This window comes from Nannospalax galili, unplaced genomic scaffold (assembly GCF_000622305.1).
Source record: "Nannospalax galili isolate Female #2095 unplaced genomic scaffold, S.galili_v1.0 scaffold155, whole genome shotgun sequence".
NCBI lineage: Eukaryota > Metazoa > Chordata > Mammalia > Rodentia > Spalacidae > Nannospalax > Nannospalax galili.
In genome coordinates this window covers 6,716,955-6,739,267 of record NW_008339923.1, presented here as the reverse complement: position 1 = coordinate 6,739,267, position 22,313 = coordinate 6,716,955, and the positions used below count along the sequence as shown (strand labels likewise).

Below are 22,313 nucleotides of genomic sequence, written 5' to 3'. Positions count from 1 at the left end.
AGGTAAGATTTATTTTCACACACATGTTAATGAAGCAGTTTCTAAATGGTGCTACTCAGAAGGATACATGACTCATGAATCTGTGGATTCATAGGAATGGCTCGGGGCATTTACTCATGGGTGCCCTCTGCAGATCACAGGGTCCAACACAGATGTGAGGCAGGGGCCATTGTCAGGGCACTTTTGCTACTTAAAACAAAGGTAGTGGTTTCTCTTGATCCACGTATGTAATGAAAACCACCCTATTTACTCAGAGTAGATTACTCCTTCTATTTAAGGATTTTGATGCTTAATTTAGAAGCATTAATAACTGGAAGACAGTTTAAGAGAGTAATATATCAGGATATGCCAGCATGTAGCCCTGTTGAGAATTATATAAACAGCAAGTTTATATACATGTTTTCTATTGTTATTTATTTTTACTTTATGTGTATGAGTGTTTTGCCTGCATGTATGTAAGTGTACCTGTGTTGTGCAGTATCCTCAAAAGCCAGAAGAGGGAGTCAGAGGGTCATGTGGGTACTAGGAATTGAACCCAGGTCCTCTGCAAGAGCAGCCAGTGCTCTTAACCACTGAGTCTTTTCTCCAGCCCCCCTACATATTTACTCATAAAACATATGTATGCATTGGGCCAGGGCTGAATGTTTGTGTCCCTCCAACATTCATGCTGAAATTTAGCTCCCGGGGTAACAGTATGGAGATGTGGGGCCTTTAGCAGCTGAATAGGCCATAGGGTTCAAACCTCAGGATAGGATGGTTGCCTTATGTGAGGGCTGGAAGGACCTATATCCACTCATCTACCATGTGGAGACATGATGCTTATCCCCTTTGTTGGAGGGTGTGGTCACAAGACGCCATCTATGAAGCAGAGAGCAGGCCTCATCAGACACGTGATCCTGGTGCTCGACCTTGGACTTCCAGCCTCCAGAACCGTAAGAAGCCTTATTCTACTGTCTATAAATAATGCAGATTGTGATATCTGATTAAGCAGCAGGACTGAACTCTTGATATCTATAGAGGCTGCAATGTTTACTTTACTGTGAATAGTTGTCAAAATCTGCACTAGAATGTAACTGTGGTGTACCCACTTACGTTAACTGTGCTCTTACAGCAGTGCCCAGTCTGGTGTGTAACAGCCCTTTTACCTTCCTTTTGCCACAATTACCTTTAGAATTAGACACAGTGACATGATTGATTTCATGTTGTTCTTGCAAAGAGTAAATGAGTTAACATGTATAACATGTTGAGTGGTCCAGTGATGGAAAGATCCTCAGAAAGATTAGCTTTTACATGGTCAGCATCTCTTAATATAAATGCTTACAATCAGAAATGGTTCATCTTTCTGGCATTTTGGGTTTTGGAATTTTGCATATACATAATGAAATCTTTTGGGGATGGAACCTGAGTCCAAACATGAATTCCACTGATGTTTTATATCTACCTTGTCTGCATAGCTGGAGGGTAATTTTGTACAAATTAAGAAAAAAATAATTTTATGTGTGAAACAGCAAATGGCAATATTTGCTCAATGAAGATTGGATTATTGAGTATATTTAAATGTATACTCTCTGTCCAGCTGTGGGGAGAAATAGAGACAGAGAAATGCTGCTCTGACAAGCAGCCATGGGTCAGATCCACAGGGGGTCAAGTTGAAGCACCGCGGACAGGACTCTGGACCCAGTGAAAACTTTAAAGAAGAGAACCTACTTTCAATGCCACTGGGAACCTGCAAACCTTTCATAGATACAAGGCCATGCTAGTCGGGAGACATTCTGCTGCTCCCTTAGAACAAACTTTTCTGAACAATTTAATTAGAGAACTCATTATATCACAAAATGACCACTCTCTGCTTCTGAGATCTCAAGTCACTCCATCTCTTTATACCTCAGTCTGAAGATGAGAGCTACACTTAACCACAGAATTATTTCATATTGGTATGGCATTTGCTGCTTTTAAATATCTCCACAAAACAATGCTCTTTTCCTACAATAATATTGGGGTCATATGTATGCTTTGTTCTTCTCTCTTGTTCCATGTCCAGGTGGGCTGCCTGGAGCCTTCTAGCAAGTCAGCCCATCCCCCCACCCAGACCAGGCTGCTGCCCTTCCTCATATCCATCCCCTTATGAAAATGTCTGCTGACATTCTGTCCTCTCCATGCCCATCCTGACCTGGGCAACAGTGAGTACCAACAGATCAGCTCTCGATAAAGCAGACCCTGTTCCTGCTGTCCTTAGACAACAGGCATTAAAACATTCAAAATAGAACTTCCAAAGGCTATAAGAGAGGCAGATCCAGAATTTCTGCATAGTAGGTTACAGGGTCAGTATCGGGGGGTCAGACATTTATTTTGAAGTTATCTACCTTTGAGTACAGGAGCATAGTTTTTAAAATTTAATTTGTACACTTATTTAGGGTGATTCCAGAGACAAAGAATAGGGAAGGAAGTGGATAAAGTCTCCTTAAGCCCCCTGTCAGTGACACTGGCCTGTAAAGACTGTAAGGCTAAGAGCTAAACTAAGTCAAGAGGACCTACCATATAACTATCCAACCTTCCAGCTTTCCAACTTCTAATCATTCAATTATCCAACCTTCCAAACTTCCAACCTTCCAACCTTCCCACCATCCAACCATCCAACCTTCCAACCATCTAACGGTTGCATCCAACTTTCCAACCATCAAACACACATCAGGCCATGGCTACACAACCTGTCCTGGGTCAGAGTCTTAACTCCATACCTTATTAGTTGCATAACCCTGTTACCCACTTTTGCCCCAGTTGCCTGACCTTTAAAACAAACACAACACTATCTCATGATGTTGTTACAGAAAGTTAAACAGTGTGAGATGTTGTGCACACGTGCTTATAACCAGAAATGTTTCATATTACATATAACATGATCTCTTGGGGATGGGCTCCAATCTTAAACATGAAATTCATTTATGTCTTAAATCCATCTTGTATGCATAGCCTGAAGGTAAGTTTGTACATTTTAAAAAATAAGTTTTGTTATGTGGAACAGCTTGATGTTGTGGAATTTTTCCACTTGTGGTATCTTTTTAGTGCTCAAAACGTCTCAGATTTTGGAGCATTTTAGATGTCAGATTTTCAGACTAAAGCTGTTCAACTTCTATTGTATGTTACCAATCATTCAAAAGTATTTCTTGGGCTGTGGAGATGGCTCAGGGGGTAAGAGGGCTTGCTGAGTGAACATAAGGACCTGAGTTCAAATCACCAAGAACACATATAAAAAGTCAGGTGTGGTTGTGCCTGAGCCTATAACGTCAGTGCCATGGGAGGGTGGAGACAAGACCACTGGAGCTTGCTGGTCACCAGCCTAGCTCTGGGTTCAGTGGTAGATTTTGTTTCCAGGGAATAAGGTGGCGAGTGATAAAGCAGGCCACTTAAAGTCCTCCATGTCATCTATGCACACGCAAGGTGACACCCATTCACGTGTGCACCCATCATACTCATGTACACATACCTATCACTCCCCTAAAGCATTTCTCAAGTCATCTACCAAAGCAGGTATTAAACTATACATCAGGGAGAGGCAGTCTCAGAGATAGGCTGGCCAAGAGCAGTTGGATATCTCAGGACATTTAAAGTGACTCCCTTTAAAATGGCCTTTGGTGTACCCAACATGAGGCCCACACAGGTGGACAAGAATTCCTCAATGTTTCCTGTCTCTTGCCATGTAAGGAAAGTCTCCAGTGTAGCTCTGTGAATCCCCTTAGACTTTAAGGGTGAAGGGACTCCTGGCAAGGATCCTATAAGCCATGAGAGAAATCTGGATTCTTCTACTTGTACAAGGCTTCAATAAACCTCAGAGACCATAACTGGGTAGGGTCCACACAGGCTGAAGAAAAATACTTTCCTTTTCTAGGCCTCTATGGTATTCCTACAGAGCTGCCCGACAGTGGGATACAGGCACGTTTGGCTGTCCTCTGCCTGGCTGACTCTGTTCTGGGGCCAGGACAACATCTGCTGCTGTGACCTTTGCATTGTCAGTATCTAATACTGAGAAAGTGTCCCACAAGTGCCAACAGACTTCAAAAGACTTCACTTAGGGACAGTCAAACTCTAGACCTCAGGGCACATTGCCTCCCTACAAGGGAGAGTGACACAGCCATGAAGCCATAAGTAACTATGCCAGGTTTTAAAATGAGCATCAAGCACACAGATCCAGTGTTATACCCTTGGAAAGCCAGTGACTTGCCTTTACTGGGAACCAAAAAGAAGGCAAGGCTTAGCCAGGACATTTCAACATTTCATGTTCTATATAACCCACCCCTTTCTTTGCTTAAAACATAGTGATAATCTGTACTGTCCAATACAGTAGCCACTAGCCTTATGTGTCACTTAAACTCAAAATAAAAGTTTAAAAACTTCAGTTTCTCTACCATAACAGCCCATTCCAAGCACTCAGCAACCTCCTGTGGCTTCAACAGACAAGAACATTTCCGCAATCGCAGAAAATGTTTTGGGGGCATCACTACCATAGAAACTGCACTGCTAAGCCAAGAAATGTTGCGGCAGCCAAACAGAATTTAGCTGTGCTTTCACAATCAATAAAGCTAATACATGGCTCCCCTTGGATTCCTGCACCTTCCAAGTTTGTTCTCTTAGAAGTAACAAGACATGAGGGAGATGTTCCCCAGACCCGGCCTCACATTGTTGTTAGTTTCTGTTCCTTCATAAATGGTCTTAATTCTGTTAGGTTGCCACAGTGGGCCTGTCAGTACCTTGATGCAGTCGTGTACGACTTGGAACAGTGAATGCAGGCGATGGATGGCCTGATCCCCAGGAGAAGGAGGCTCATCAATTTGCTATGAGTCTGAGCATCGTTAAGGAACATTAATGAGGTTGGGCTCGATTTAAAAGCTGTCTGAGGCATTATGAATTGGTAACATTCAGTTTCACAGGCATTGGGAATTTCTGAGATATAATCCTAGCTCTTTCGTTAATGAGTATTGTGATATGGGGACCATCATTTAACTTCTGAGTTTCGCTTTCCTGCCCTTAAAATGGGGCTATTACTGACCTACCTAACCCAGTGTCCAGAGGATTAATGTGCTAATGTGTGGAGAGAACTCTGGCTCTGTGCATGAGGGCCTGCCGTGAGTCATTATCTCCATTCATTCTCACTCAGCAGCCAGGAAACATTAGACCTAGGATATTTACTTCTTTGAAAATGCATTTTCTTCTCTTCATTGTAACATTACCTGTGTTACCCAAACCTTAAATCTAAGAGTAAAACCAGGCCCATGGCAAGGGCACTCTGATATAGTTGGGGGACTCAGATGATTTTTCCTTCCCTTGGCACAAGCATAACAGTTCCTGCAGCACGATGAAGGTAGTAACTCATGGCAAATTCTCAGTGCATGAGGCCTGGTGGCCAATCCCATCAGGTGCTGAAGGGAAGTTCTGTAACAGCGCCATGATCCCGCCGACACTTACATGCAATGATGTTGCCGTATCTGTTTTTCATTCTGTTTTCATCTTTCTTAGCGGAGTCCCACGGTGCAGACTGCCCTTCAAAGAAGCTCTGAAAGAAAGAGGAAGTGACACTAAGCATGACAATTTGATGTGGCGAACAAAGAGATCTTAAAAGGGTGTTGGGGAGAGGATCCATAAAAACACGTGGGCCAATGGTCAAGCAGGAAAGAGTAGCTACAGGAGCAAAACTATTTTATTTGGCTTTGGTTAAGCTTTGCTTTGCATTAGCTAGCATCTTATAAACAGAGGAGGAGAGTGGCGAGTGAACCCACAATTTATTTAAACAATATCCTACTGGAATATGGAATGATGAAAAAAATGGACATTTCCTCAATTTCTCATACGACTAGTGTTTGACATTTTTCTAAGACATAGGAAGGTATTTTTTTCTCTCTGATCACTAAGTGAAAGAATGCTGTTATTTTTGGTTAGAATGTTAAAGTGGGACAGCTGAGGCTTCATGTCTAAAAGCCTGAGTCTACGTTTTCTCTGTGTTTGTAATGGAACTTAGATGAATCTGGTATTATGCATAAGTTCTTTAATCTTCATAGTATTAAGTTTCTTTCTGTCTTAGTTATGATGAAAATACCTTTTGCTATCTGTGGACAGTGACAAAAGTGATCTGAGGCTGTCTGCCCACTTTAGCCCCCATGACAGTTCCCTGTGCAGTCAGCTCTACAGGGGTTACAGGAAGCAGCAGCGTGGTAAAGCTCATTCCCCGTCCTCTTCATAGCTTCTCTCATAGGCTTGGTACTGACTGGGGCAGTGGAAGTAGAAGAGAAGGGGAGGAAGAAACAAGCAACACGAGAGAAGAGGAATAATGGCATCATTCTGAAATGCTCTGTGGCCCTAGACTATGGAGTCAGGAATGGATGCCCTCAAGTGTGCCCCAAGGTGGATTTCTAAGTTCTCTCTTCAGATCTGAAGTCCTTCCTTACTCTAATAATATCCACCCCAGCATCCTGGCCACTTCTACCACTTACCAATATGGTTAAGTGGTTAGTTGTGGTTCAATGGAATGTCGTTTATTTCTTCCCAAGAGCTTATTATTAGGTAAACTGAGCTCCAGCACTGCTGGGCTAGGGCCCAAGTGGTTACAGAATTGCCTGTCACACAGCATCCTGACCATGTGCACAGTGGACAGTGCTCAGCACATTATGTTTGTCATCAGGCTGAAATCTGAGAGCAGGGGCTGCATGTTCAGCATTTTTGTTTGCCTGAAGCCTATGCCTTCAAGGCATGTGTTCAATAATTAGTTATCCAATGAATGAAGGACTGTATTGTTTGATTATAGTGCATTTTTTGGGTATAAAAATAGAACTTTATTTCTGTAACATAAGAGTGTTTGTGCAAAGGTTAGCAAAGGTTTCTAAGACTTGGGAAATCTATATTATTTCATTTTCCATCATTTTGACAGAATACCTGAGGCAGGCTACTTATGAAGAAAAGCGGTTCATTAATTTAGTTTTTGATGGTGAAAGTTAAAGATCTGGTGGCCCTCTGGTGGTGCATGGCATCACATGAGGTAAAGTGGTTATAGTGGAACAAAGGAAGGCACAGGCTGGGGTTCCACAGTCCCTTCAGAGGGCACTCCTCCAGGTGACCTAAGAGCTTCTCATGAGCCTCTACTTCTTGAGGATTCTACTTCCTAACATTATCACAATAAAGGCCAACCTTCTAGCCCACATACCCCTGGTGGACAAATAGAATCAGAACACAGCACTGCCTGTCTATAGTTCACAGATTTCATTCTGATGTAATTTGTGCAGTTCATATTTTTCATACTGTGCTGGGTATTGCTCCCACAGTCTAGGTGAGTTCTCATAACTAGTGGGCTAAAAGAGAGCCTGACCTCAGCTACATCCAACTCCTGGATCTCAGACCTTGTCACCACGAAATCCATGTTACAGGCCAACAAGAGAAGACGTCACTTCATAACACCCAAAAGCAAAAGTACCACACCACCAACTTAAGAGCTGAATACTAAACTTCCCTTCTTCATTTAAGGGCTCACTCTTATGATAATTGACACTCCACTTTCAGAATAATTTTTACAATATATTTATCATCATTGTGGAAAAACTTAGGGGGAGACCAGATGTTCTATCTGTGAACAATTGAACTGAAAAAGTCATACATTTGCTAATTGAAGAGTAAAGTACTTTACAATATAGGATAAATACAAATAAAAACATTTTAAGTTTATTTATAAAATAAAACAATAAAAGACATAGTAGAAGAATCACCAGTTAATTCCATCAGGAACAAGACCACTGCATAATCCAGGGATTATAAACATGTAACACAGAATAAGCTACAAAACTTTAACTTCTACTCTGTCCTATATTGTGTATTTAAAAATAACTTCAGGGATTTTAAAGTCAAATACTCGTTCTGAATAGTGTCTTTGTTCTTCCATGAATGACAATTATTTTACAGTTTGAGTAATAACTATTATTTGACTTCTAACAATGTAATTCTACTTTGAATTTGTCATGATTTAATTACCAATTTCACTTCCCTTGCCTTTTTAACTCATCTAAAAAGTTCTGATTTTTTTTTTTTTTGTAGGAAAATGGAAGAAGATACCTGATTTTGAGGAAGACTTTGACATCTCCAAGCAAATCCATGGTTCTACTTAGGGGATCACAGAGGGACAGCTACTGAGGCCCAGGCATCCCTTCCCACCAGATGGGCAGAGGATCCAGTGGCATCTGGCGCTCACTTCACAGCTGTGTGTCTTTAGTATGTGTGGTAATCATAGGACTTCCAAGAGCCTTGTCCTTAAAAACAGTTATTGTAACTCCATTGTTTTCATTTAATTGGTGACCAGGAAAGAGGTACAAATCAGCAAATGGGAAAATAACCAATCTCATTCCATTTGAGCAATTTCCAGAATGTTTTCATAAGGACAGGGCTTAAGTATTGGCATCTCTGAGCTCTTATTAAGGTGGGCATGAGCAAGTGACCAAAGATGAATGAGTTCATTGTCTCAACTGAGCCTCACTGGGGTAAAGGTAGGTATGGATGAGTGATCTGTTGCTCTACAGTTGAGGGACATGAGACAGAGACAGACCTCAATGTGTTCTCTTAGCCCTGTTCTTTCTGAAGCATCCTGCCCTGACAATGACTTTGAAGGGAAACATAGTACTATGTCTCCTAAAGGAGCATAGTTAATTTCCATACCTAGACCAGGTCTCCTTGCACCTAAATGAAGGGAATATAAAAATATACATGAAGGGTGGGCAAGATGGCTTAGCAGATAGCAGTACTTGACACCAAGCCTACTGACCCAAATTCAATCTCTGGGGTCCATATGATGGAAGGATTCTATTTCCATGAGATGTCCTCTGACCTCCACAAATGTGCTGTGCCATGAATACCCCTACACACACACACACACACACACACACACACACATAATTAAATAAATAAAAATATAATAAAAAGGGCTGGAGAGATAACTCAATGGTTAAGAACTCCTGCTGCTCTTACAGAGAATCTGAATTAGGTCTCCGACACCTATGTTGGACAAGTTACAGCCACCTGTAGCTCTAGTTCCAAGAGATCTGACACCTTCTTTTGGCTTCTGCAGGTACCCACACAAATAAAGCATACACTTACCAAGACACACATACCCATACATGTAAATAAAACAAAATAAGAAATTTTAAAAATATTGTAAAAAGTTAAAAAATATATCAAGTAAATTTTGCCTGTCAATTATTGATATACAATAGGAATTTTTCTTATATGATATACATTCACTGCAGGGAAGAAATAGCTGGAGAAGTTGGAATTCTTGCGATGAATCTTTCGACTTCCTATCCAGGAACTGTGTGACTCATTATAACTAGAAAAATGTATTTCCTAAAACAAAAACAAAAAAGAACCCACAAAATGGTGTTATGAGAAGAAGATCAGGTGGCTATGGTCTCCAGAGATGAAGGCCTCCACAGATGAAGGCCACCACCTCCAGACCTCTATGGATTCAGCAACCACATCCTGAATGTTCACCAACAGCTCTTCTTCCAGTTTTATAGGCAATCTCTCCATGAACATACTAACATCACTTAGATCATATCATCTTATCCTTGACTTGGAAAAAAAATACTACACCACAGGGAGTCCAGAGAGAGGAAGCAAGAGCTTTTTGGTTGGCGACCTTGACTTTTGTTACCTTTGTTCTAGAGAATTAATTTTTTTCTGTATTGAGAAAGACCCAGTTTTTGAAGTTAGGATTTTTGTTAGAATATATCTTCAAAATATTTAACAGAATATTTATTTTTAGATTTTATATTCCTTCATATGCCTAAAGTATGACAAAAATAAACTGTGGATTTTAAGTTAGAATGCTAAACTCTCTATAGTCTCAAAGTTGTTGGTGCTCTGAGAAGCTATTTGATCCCTAGGTCTTTCACGTTCAGAGCGTTTGTTAGTTTTTCATCAGCATATCTGACGGGACTGACTTAAGAGAGGATGGACTTATTTTAGTTCACAGTTTCAGAGGGTTCAGTCACAGTTGCTTGAGTAGAGGGAGCATTTGGCAGAGTAAGTTCCTCATTTCCTGGTGGAGAAGAAACAGACAGAAGGGAGCATTGGCATTGATCTAGTTTCCTCTGTTTTTCCTTTATATTTTGTCAAGGACCCCAGACAAAGGAATAAAGCTATGTTCAAGGAGAGTCTATTTTCATTAATGCTTTTTGGAAAGGACTGCCTCACCTATGTGCCTGTCAGTCTAGTGAAGGTGACAACCATCACAGAGCATCTGTGGTGTTTTTGGCTTCAAATTCTCAGAGCAAGAACAGCAGCTGTGACAAGAACACAGGTCAGCAATGTTATGGAGTTGCATAGTGTCATATCTGCAGCCCAGCAGAGATGTGCAATCCAGATGTGACACATCTGTACTTCCTTATTCTTCCTCCAAGAAATGGAGGCTTCTCTGATACTCTATGAATCCATTTCCTTTTTGCTATGCTTTGTTTTATGTTTGCATACCATGGTGTGGCTAATCACTAATAAACTTAGCACTAAGTTGAACATACTGCAGGAAATTGAGCGCCTAGGATCCTTTTCATGGGATAATTTGGAATTTTGCTAGTCAATAAATGTGTTACATTCTTTTCCACATAATTTTTGGCTTTTAAATATCTTTTAATAAATTAAGAAAAGTCAAGGCATGTTTAATAAAACTTTCATCCTGTACATTTTTCTTTGGGTAAGATCACAAGAATTTTAGCTATCTTTTTTATCTTTAAGAGGTCAAAAATTATACAAGTTCCTTTAAAATTATAAGGATTGAAGGGGTGCTTTGATTAGAATTCGACTTTGAACCTATATTCTGGGTAGGAAAGCAGCACATAATTTATACTGTATCTTTCCAGATGGTTTTCTTGAATAGTTCTTTATCAGATCTGTTGAAAGTATAGCCAACCAACTTTTGAATCCTCCTAATGCCAAGACAGAGCTTCCTTGAAGGAGTCAGTTTTCTGAAGATGGTGAAGATGGGCTTCTGGCGGCTCAAGGGAAACTGCTTATTTATCCTCCCCTTAAATTTCTCTGTTAGGTCCGAGCTTACGTACAGACTCCAATACCTCCTCCATCTCTCACCTTATGCTTTTCATGTGACAAAACTAGGAGCAAGTTCCTTAAAATCAAATTTAATCAAAGTCTAATGAGAGACCAGAGGGACAGGTGGGGGAACAGAAGTGAAGATCAATATTTGGTGATGGCTGACATGATTCCCAAGAGCAGCAACTTCAGGGCAAGCCTGGGACACGAACGGTGATGGCTCACACTCCCAATATACTATTTATAGGAGGATTCAGAATATAATATGTACATTTAGATAATATTTAGTGTTTAGGGCAGGTTTTTAATATGCAGATACAATTCAATGCACTAACTATGGATTTTTTTATTATGAAAAAACACTTCTTGCATTTTGGGGATTTAAGTTAATGGTCTTGCTGCAACTTCTGTTAGAATTTTCATAAATATACTTATGCTTTTATTCTACTTAAAATGTAATTACAGTGTTTCCTCTGACTACCTCAGCTCATATAGACCAAGAAAAGGCAGCAAACCTGGGAACTACTCTGAAAGAGTAATAAGTCTCTGAAACAATAAAAATGAAACCAGGCAGGCTCCAGTGAATACCAATGACTTCTTGCTTTAAGATGCCGCACTCTCCATGGGCACAGAGCAGAAGGAAATTGAACATCCTGCACACTGTCATTTTTTTTCTGAATAGGAAACATGTTTTTGTGATTCAATAACCTCCTCCCACACCCCTCATACCACCATCATTTTCCACAGGATATAATTACACATCTCAGTTGCCCACCTCAAGAGAATGTTACTCCAAAATGATGCAGTCTGTTAAAGATGCCATAGCTCTCAGATATTAAAAAAGGAGGAAAAAAAACCTATTCAACAGACAAGCTCTCTGAAAGAAAGGGATTGCAGGTCAAGGCTGTATAGAACGACAGAGTGTTCTCAGGCAGTATAGGGTCAAGTGTTTTAGAAGCTTCCGAAATCGAATTTTTCCTCTCTTTTTCTTATGAATAAAATTGTGCATGTAAAATGATTGAAATCATCGCCCTGAAAGTAGGAAGATAAACTCACTGGGGCATGCAGAGTCTCTGAACTTTCTTTGTTTTCTACCTATACTCTCTTCTCATTCTACCAAGCATTGCATTTTATTAGATCCATATAAACTATTTATTACTACAGCACTAAAGCAACAGCAGACAGTTAACTTTGCCTGACTTGCCACAAAGTGGGATGCTGATGGAAAGGAGCCCTGAAGTTCAGGTCCAGTGGCTGCCATGGTCTCTGGTCACTGTCTTTCCAATGTCTTGGACAAAGGCAGTCAAAGCAAGCATGTGATACTTCAAGAGCCAAAGAGGTGGAAATGGGTGAGGACAAGGGTTTAAATGCTTGTGCCATTTCTATACAAACTGAAATCTACATGTGCACACCCAGTAGGTCTTTTTTAAAATTTAATTTTGTTTTTTTATTATTTTTATTTTATGTGTATGAGTGTATTGCCTGCTTGTATGTGAGTGCACCTGTGTCGTGCAATGCTGCAGAGGTCAGAAGAGGGCTTCAGATTCCCCTGGAACTGGAGTTAAGGACAGTTTGTAGCCACCATGTGGGTGCTGGGAATCAAACCCAGGTCATCTGCAAGAGCAGTCAGTGCTCTTAACTGCTGAGCCATCTCTCCAGCCATTAGGCCTTTTAAAGAAGTTGCTAATTACTTAGTGATCCAAATGGCCATTTTTAAAAACTACAATTTAATCCAATTGAAAATTGTGCAGATTTTTCTATTTTGACACCAGGAGGTTGAAGATCTTGGCAATTCTTGTCCTACAATGGTCTTCATTTATCCAACATTTTTTTGTGGCCTAACACAACCCTATGAAATCTCAGTGATCAGAAGTCCATTGACTGACTTTAGAACATGTTTCTTATTCTGTTAAATGTAACTCTGAAAGGATCTTATAAGTGAGTTTCATAGCAAAGCCATATTTCTTTTGGGAAATATGTGCTTACAGGATGGTTAAAGTACTATCAGATGAGCAATTATTTAGTGTGAGAACGAAACCCAGAACTCTGTGTGTGTTGGGCTGTGTTATACCAGGAGCTACACTATCAGTCCTGGATAGACATTTAAAATTATGTTACAGGGCTGGAGAGATTGCTCAGCAGTTAAGAACACTGACTGTTCTTTCAGAATACCTGGGTTCAAATCTCAGCACCCACATGGTAGCTAACAACTGTCCATAACTCCAGTTCCAGGAGATCCAACAGCCTCTTCTGTCTTCTGCACGCACTGCAGGACACAGGTGCACTCACCTACATTGACAATACACTCATACACATAAAATAAAAAAATAATTTTAAAAATTATGTTACATAGCTAAGAGAACTTTAATACCAAGAGCATTGTGTGGCTTTCTGACATCACACAGGTGATAGGCAGAAGGGCTGGGCTCCCAGAGACACTTGCTCATGCCAGACTCGGTTTTCCTAGCACTCAACCACAAGCTGGCTGAGAACCAGCTGTACTGGGTTTGCTATGACCCTGTGTACATGGCATTCTAATGTGAACCCTGGCCATGGGCTACATTTTAGGTTATAGCTAGGAGTGCGTGTGTGTGTGTGTGTGTGTGTGTGTAGGGTAGAGGGTGACTTCGGGCACATTCCTCAATCATTTTTCAATTCAAAATATTAGAATATTTTGAGACAGGATCTGGTCTCTTTCTCTTCCAACCTGGAACTTGCAGATTTGGTAGACTGGCTGGCCCCAAGCTCCTGCCCTGTCTTCCCAGTGCTGGGATTCCAGGCATAGCTTTTGTGTGGATGCCAGAGTTTGAACTCAGATCCTTATGTTTGTGCAGCAAACACTTTACTAACTGAGCCATTTTCCCAGTTCCCCTGGTTTCTGTGACACAGAGCTCAACCACCATGTACACAATGATTGTAGAGGAGGATGTGGGGGCATGAACTGCCTCAAGCAACCTTCAATCTCTCTCTTTACATCTGCCCAGATCCATGGCCACCTTCTACTTTCAGAATCCCTGCAGTGGCCACCTCCCACTAACGATGTAACATGGTGCTCAAGTATTAAAGCAGAAAAACTTAAGAGAAGTGCGGATCAAGTGGCACGAAAGAAGAAAACAAAACTAAAACCCTGAAAACTAACTTTTAAGATAAATGGAGGCAAAAGTGGTTTTTAAAAAAGTGGTAAAGGGGGTGGAGAGATGGCTCAGCTGTTTTTGCAGAAGACCCAGGTTCAGTTCTCAGCCCCCACGTGGCAGCTAACAACTATCTGCAACTCGGGTTCCAGGGGATCTAATGTCCTCTTCTGACCTCTGCCGGGGACACAGGTGCACTTAGATGCAAGCAACACACTCATACATATAAAATAAAAATAATAAATAAAAAGCGGTAAAGATGGTGACAAAAAAGTGGAGCATCCAGTGCTTCTTCAGTGGACAGCTTGAAAGACAGCTTAGAAGGAAGACTCTCATTCTCCGCAGTGCCTGGAGACCCTCATTTTCTGTGATTCCTCCTCAGGTCTGGCAGCCTCAGCTTAGGGTTTGGGGAACCCTGCCTCCCCAGAATCAACCCCTGAAGGAGGCTTTCAAGGGCTCATCACGTGGGGATTTTCATCAGCTGGAATCTCAGAGGCAGATCTAGTTTTCCTTGACAGGGTCTCTGCTGCTTACAGAGGACAGGTGTGGTGAGAGGCTGGTCGACCAGGACTTTCCAGCAGGGTAAATATTCGTCATATGAAGCGCAGATCAAAGTTTACATTTTCAGGTTGGGCTTGGATCAGTCTTTGCCTATCTGATTATTATGCACATCAAAGAGAATCTTTCAAAGATTCTGGAACTGGAATCCACCCCTAGCCTCACTGCATTACCTTGGCAACCCCAAGGAGACCTCTATAATTGGATGGTATCAACACAGTGACGTCAATGAGCCCCTGGCACAGGCACTAAAGAAAGGGCTGCTTTCAAGGCAGCTGAGGGCATCTGAGTTGATAGTTTTAAAATTCTGGAAGTCATGCTGGACTGAAGTCTTGCCTCTAGGATTGCCGCCCACATTGCAGAAATGGGATTTTCATTTCCCCTCAGACACAGAGTGTGGGACACTGGAACTGCTCTGCACTATAATTTGCTCTCTCTCTGCACCTGACTCCACACAGTTATTTGTCAGTGAGCTTGTGCCAGAGACACCCAGCTCTTCTGAGACCAGCAAAAGCACCTCCTTGGGGGAAAAAAAAAATCACCTGAGAACAGCCAGAAAGTAAATGCACACTTCCTCAGAAAAGGCCAGCTGCTTCTGTCCTGAGAGCAGTTGGAAAAGTTGAGTCTCTGTCTTCTGCTGAGCAAACTGTAGAGGCTTCCTAACAAGTCCCTTTGCTGTCCTACAGTTCATAGACTTGTCCCATAGGGAGCCCCTTAAAACACTCCAGGGTGTCTGTCACTTTCCTATCTGGAACCCCGAGAATGTCCCTTCTGACCCCATAGCCATCAAGACCATGAGATCAATCTGTGAGATGTGCAGCATGCAGGAAGTGCTCAAGCAAGGTTGCCACCAGCCAGCGCTCTGGTTCCAGTGTTAAAGTTGTTAAAGCTTGAGACTGAACTCTGCTATTGTCTCTCTGATGATCCTTTCCCTTTCTTTTCCTCCAGTGGCTCAATATTTTTCCTTTACTAATTCTACACTGTCCTTAGAGGTAAGAGAGATCAAATCCAGGGCCTTAGCATGCTAAGCACATGCTTACTACTGAGCTATACTCAGTCCCTGGGGGTAGTTATTTGATTCCTGCCACTCTGTTAATAAAGTAAAATAAAATAAATAGCAAAAAAAAATGTCTACCTTTTAGCACTCCTTCTTAGAAAGCTGTGACTTTTTAAAAGTCCTCAGAAATCAGAGCACACAAGCTTCATCAAATGTGACTGAAAAGCTAAGGACACATTTTTAGAGATGACAGGCTTGGATATGATTAAGTGTAGCAGAAAAAAGAATTTTAATATGCAATTTGTGACTCTCTTTTGACATGTATTAATTTATAAAATCTCTCAGCACAATTACTTGCTCTTCCTGTAATACCCAAGCTATAATGATTAAGGACTACAATTTACAATGGAGAATTATGTTTAAAATGTAGAAAATAAGTTTAGAAATCTTTTCAAACAGTAGAAAATAAGTTTAGAAATATCTTTCGAAACACTTTAGTAAAAACAAAATTACATCTCAATTTACTGTCAGAAAGTCCAGTGCTACTCTTATTTATGCTTATGGTACAGTGTTCTACCGCTGAGTTAGACCTACCACTGAGTAGACTTCAATAAAGTCCACTCTATTGAAAATTGCAGTTGAAAGTTATTTCTGGAGCCATGGATGCTCTTCCTTGATTGAATCTAGCAAACCATCCTTGCTTGTTGAAGACTGTGGGTACTTTTACTTCAGCGATGTACAGAACACTGGTGAGAGAAGCCTTGGTATGGACTGGACCTTATAGTTCATTCATGAGATAGAGATTCTAAACAAATCAAAACCGCAAGCCTATAACAGGTGCAGGGCAGAGTCCTGGCACAGGCAGATGTTCCAATATGCTGGGATCACCTATACATAGAGAAAGGGTAGGGTAGTCCTGGTCTATGTCAGGAACCCCGAATGAACAGACACATCACTGTGCTATAGACCTTGGGTAAAATTTGCACTTCATCTAATTACCATGCTTTGTGATTAGGAGGTCTAGGTAGTTGAAGAAGAGAGTTAAAAAGAATCCCCAAAGACAAGTGACAGTGATAGTTAGGAGTCAACCTCAACTCACAGTATCTTCCCAAATATTACCCAATGGCATACCACCACCACTGTTTCCCTTATCACCTATCACTTTCCTCTACTTAGTGAGTTAACTGTTCTAATACATTTACTTATAAATGAACATTTATGTCATTATAATAAATGGAAGGCCAGTAACAAGCCAGGTAAAAATAGTAGAAAAAGCAGATAGAAAAGAAACGGGCAAACATCATCAGCATCAAATTCCAGACTGGCAGTATTGCTTCACTGTGTCCTGAGCCTGAAGCCTCTTTATAGGGTAAGAGAGATGGAAACGATGAGGGGCCCCAAACTGAGGTTTACAGGTGAACCCGAAGAACTTAAGAGATGACTAGAAAGGCAACCCCACCCATGGTGTCAGCAATTCCTTGTGAACGGATCTCCTACCAACACCTGTGCATCATCTGCTGTTACATCTCACTCTGGGACAGCTGAACTCCCCATCCATCTTGACATATAACACAGGGGGGTGGAAGGGACAAGCATCGGACCCCAGACTAGAGGACTCAGATTTAAATCCTAGCTCTGATGAATTTCCAACTCTGTGACTACAGGCAAGTTATTTTTTATTTTTGTGATAGGATTTCTAAAATTATTTTCACATGATTTCTTTCTGGAATAAAAGCAGTTACGGGGCTAGAGGGAGGGATTGCTTGGGAAGTGCTTGTTGTGCAAGCATGAGGACCTGAGTTCAGATCCCCAGCATTAATATAAAAGCTGAGTGTGGCAGCATATATTTGTAACCCCAGTACTGGGGAGGCGGGGACAGGTGGGTGCCTGGAGCTTGCTGATGAGCTATTCTAGACAACTGGTGAGCTCTGGGTCCAGAGAGAGACCTTGTCTCATAAAATAAGTTGGATGGAGAGCAACTGAGGAAGAAAGTTGACACTGACCTCTAGCTTCCACATGCATACCCACGCATATGCATGCACACATACACAAATAGGCACACACACAAAAGCAGTTAACATTCATGAAAAGAACACAGAATTTGTACCTACAAAGATCCAAGAACTGTTACTACAATGGTTGAGCATCTAGAACTTTCATGGAAATGCTCAGAGCACTCCAGGAACAAATCCACCTCTTTCTCAGACTGTGAGCTCAAAAAAGGAGGAGCTTGGTCTCTCTGTACTTAGCACGCTTAGTATAGAATATCCACCAGGGACATACGAAGAATGCTGCTAGTATTGGTAAACAGGTAAGTAGCCACTGTCAATCAAGAGTGTCATATGCCATAAATATACTTCAACATATGATCTTTGATGCTTAGCTCTTAGAAAGTTTAAACATATGCATATATACCCACATCTCATTTTAAATAAATTATCATTATGTTTGACAGAGTAATACCCAAGTACTTCTCATATGAAAGATATGGTTCTCAGAATTAAAAAAATAATCCAGTGTTCTATAGTGCAGTCATTTTTTCTTTTCCCTTCAGAATTACAATCTGATGAAAGGATTATAGTTACTTTAAATAAAGCAAGGTCAGATGTTAAAAGGAAATGGACAAAAGTTGTATTTAAATTCTGCTGTTTTTCTTTTCTTTTTTTAAAATCAAGAGTTAGCTTTAATTCAACAAACCAGATACTGTATTAAAATCTTGGGGGCTCACGGTTCGATTTTTTTTATTTAGAATTATAGAGCTGGGATTAAACTAAAGCCAAGATGCTTCATGCAACAAGACACACACAGCCTTATACTACTTTAGAGAGGCCAGAGTTGAAAGCAAGTGAAGCAAGGCCAAGGATCCAGTTTGAAATGCAAACAGTGGTACTCTACTGCCTCGGAAGGACCTCTATCTCTTTCTCTGTTCTACAGCAGAATGACTCTTCACAAGGCATCTAGACACTCATCTCAGCAAAGAAAATTTCTGAAAAGGGATTTGAATCTTTGTCAAGAAGTTTAAGAAGGGAGAAAAAAAAATGGTTCAAACGATTTTTTACACAAAAGAAATTTTTAGTACAATCACAATAAACTATGAATTCAGTGGTGTTCATCAGACAAGAGTTAGCACTGGTAATGTCCCCAGGACACAGTGCAGCACACTCTCTATGTCCTCATACTGTGCTAAGTACTTTACTCAAAATAACCTCAGAGATGGTAAAATGACCAACATGAATCCCCCTCCCACATTTACTTGTTACAGCGAAACTTTCTTCTTGAAAGAGACCCCAGAATATTTTTAAATACACTTTTATGTAACATGTTTGTAACTTTAAATAAATTTTAAACTATATCAGAGAATAACTTTTTAGAAACTGCACTGTGTATATAGCACTGAGCCCTTTTATCTCCAGGGTAAATTTGCATTACCACTCCACTATTATCCTAAACCTCTGCCCTTAACTTCTCCCATCTATACTTAGGGTTTTTGTAATGTTTCCATAACGGTCACTAAAAAGAATCATGAAGAACTGGAATTTTCCCTCAACACAAGGCCTTTGAAGTCCATTTATGCTGTTTCACCTATCAATAGTTTAGTCTTTCTCATGATGAATATTACATGCCTACCTTTCTCTTACTATAACAAAACACCCAAGGTAAGCAACTTATGAAGACTCCCCTTTCTCTTCTGTTTCTAACTGAATGAACTGAGAGGAATAGACACAACATATTCCATAACACTAAGAAATTATATTTGTTGTTCAGGAGGGCTTAGAGATCTTGTAATTTGAGATCCAACCAAGAGGTCTTTGCTGAGCGCATGGGCCAGGCAACCCATCAGCCCCATTTATGATTCCCTTGTTTACCTGAATTGCCTAACATACTTTAAGCTGTCCAAAATAGTAGCTACCCATTTCCCAAGCATCCTGAGCGCTTCTGGCATCCTCCAGAGAAATGGCAACATTGCTAAAAGGGCCAAGGGCAATACAAGTGGCTGATTCCCAGTTTATGGCTCAGCTAAGATACCAAGACAGCCCACAGAGGTAACAAACATGTTGCCCACCTCCCTCAGCATGGCCACAGGTGAGTTGTCCTACTGGATGAGGCAGCATCCTGCCACTGTGTGGTGGGTGGGGCATGCCCATGGATTTGGTATCATAAGGTATTTTTCTTCCCTCCCATCCTTCACTGTAGCTATAAAAATGTACTACTTAAGTTTTCTCTATGTGGCTTGTATACAAGGTTTTATTTTTTATCATGACGATTAGATTCTATGCTGCCTAAAGAGAAGACCCACATCTTCACTTTAAGCTTCCACAGCATGTAGAGCTGGGCACAGACCAGGTAGCTGCAGGATGGGTGTGGTAGGAACTACACTCAGGACTTCTGAAACCATTGTGCATGGGCTCCCAGAATACAAAAGCAGAGGTGGCTCCACACTAACAGAAAAGCTCCATTTCTGTGCTACCTACCACGGTGGTCACATGTAGTCACCAAGCACTTGCTGGGGTGATTGAAGAACAGAACTGTAAACTTTAATGAATTCAACTTAAGTAGCCTCGCGTGCTAGAGGCTGCCATTTAAAATAGCTTCCTATGTTAGACAACTCAAGTTGATGGGAGGCTTACCCATGGGGTTGAAGCGTTGCCTGGCCCAAGCCCTCAGTGAAGGTCCCTTGGTTGCATCTCAAATGATATCTCAGTTTTATTGAATAAAAATTAGATTTTCTTAATATTATGGAATAAATTTGAGTTCTCACCCGACGTACACATTGAAGCCCTAATATGTATTTCAGGATGATAGTGAATGTGGATAGTTAAGTAGCAATTAAGTTAAATTGAGGACTTACGAGGTGACTGGTGTCCTCATAAGGAGATTAGGACACAGTGACATTAGGGGTGTGTGTGAATGCAGAGATGAGCACAAGTAAGCCAAGGAGAGGAGAAGTGAGCTTTTCTTGCAGTCAGTCAGTGTGGGGCACTGGTGTAGCAGCATATGAGGGATCGATCAGCACTTTGGAAACAAATCACTCCTACTAGTGATTGTGTTCCTCAGAATGGCAGTGTACCAATTTTAAAAGGGAAATTTCCTTTCCAGGCATCTGTTATGCCCATGGTCTCTGCAGCAGCACTACCCAGACAGCTGGAGCCTAAGCTGAAGCTGCATGTGGAGCCCTGGGTTAGTGTACGAGAAGCACAATGCTTCTGGGGAGCATCAACTTGAGGTGTAGTAGACAGAGGAACCTAACTGCAATAATGAAATCATGCATGTGAAAGAAAAACCCATGGGTGTATGAATTCCATGGTGTTAACAGGACAAGAGGTAACACTGGTAACGTGCTAGGACACAGTACAGCATACTATGTCTCACACTGTGCTAAACGCTTTACCCAAAAGCTTTACCTCAAGTAGTAAAGCTTGTGCTTAGTTGGGTGAAACTGCTTTCCATCCCCAACACCCCTAAAGAAAACACACAACAGCTTAGGTTGATAAAAATCCTCATTTTGATCCTGATTTTATGTCTTGTTACTAATTAATAATCAGTTATGATTGGATATAGGAAATTCCCTTCTATTACTTGGGCAAAGACTAGGTTTGATAGAATGTTTTATAGCATTTGAGATTCAAAATATTACTTTATTTAAAAGTTAATAAATATAAAATATGGAATATTGTTATATTCTAATGTCAACCCTCCATTCCTGGAGGACAGCTGATTTGTTCATGGTATACATTAAACATTGCTGAATACTATTTACCAGTGATTTTTTTTTGTTCATGTTCATTTATGCCTATAGTCTGTTAATTAGTATAGTTTCATTTCCTTGTTTTAGAATGAAAATAATCTCTGCTTCTCAAAACGAACTGAACAGTATTCTGTATCTTTTTCAATTCTTCTTAAAAAAGCCTTCAGCCCCAAAGGCATTTATACTACCCCCTGTAAGGCTCAGGGAACATTGCAGAAGAGAGAACTGAAAGAATGTAAGAGCTGGAAGATAGGGAGAAGGCCTGCTAAAGGTCATCTTCTGGGAAATCAGGAACTCATAGCAGCTGAAAAAAAATCTGCCCTGGTTTGCTCAAGAATGGACCCATCAACAGTCAGGCATGGTTGGAAGAGGGGTTCAGGGACCCCGCTCCTCGCTGCTGAGCTATTTGATACTGATAGATTCAGGTAGAGGGGGAGTCATTGCCTTCAGTTGTGTACCCACTGGTGACCCCATCAGGCTCCAATGGATAGTTCCAATCCAATGGTTACACACATGGTTAAACTAAATGGGTCACAGAACAAAAGAAAAATCATGATTCTGAGAAAGGAACTGTTAGGAATGAGGGGGAGATGAGAGGACGTGGGGAAATAGTCAGAATACATCATATACATGAGTGAAATTATCACATAAGCTTGTGGATGAGCAGTCACCTGCAAAACCCACTAGATCTGGTATTTTCTTCATGCTAAAATTTTCTATTTCTAATTTTTTCCAGTACTTGCAAATTCTGTGTTTCTAGTTTTCCTTAATTTCACAGTTACTATCAAAGGAATTTGCATATTGTCTTTAC

The 22,313-nt window shown here is 40.9% G+C and overlaps 1 protein-coding gene across 4 annotated transcripts in view; it reads right to left on the bottom strand.

Annotated features, from left to right (window-relative positions):
- Positions 1 to 22,313, bottom strand: part of Ptprm (protein tyrosine phosphatase receptor type M) — a 794,765-nt gene that overhangs the window by 113,972 nt on the left and 658,480 nt on the right. For all 4 annotated transcript variants that reach the window (XM_008834659.1, XM_008834658.3, XM_008834655.3 and 1 more), the window contains one exon: positions 5,461 to 5,548. In XM_008834659.1, the coding sequence (XP_008832881.1) occupies positions 5,461 to 5,548 (88 nt within the window). The remainder of the gene's footprint in view (positions 1 to 5,460; positions 5,549 to 22,313) is intronic.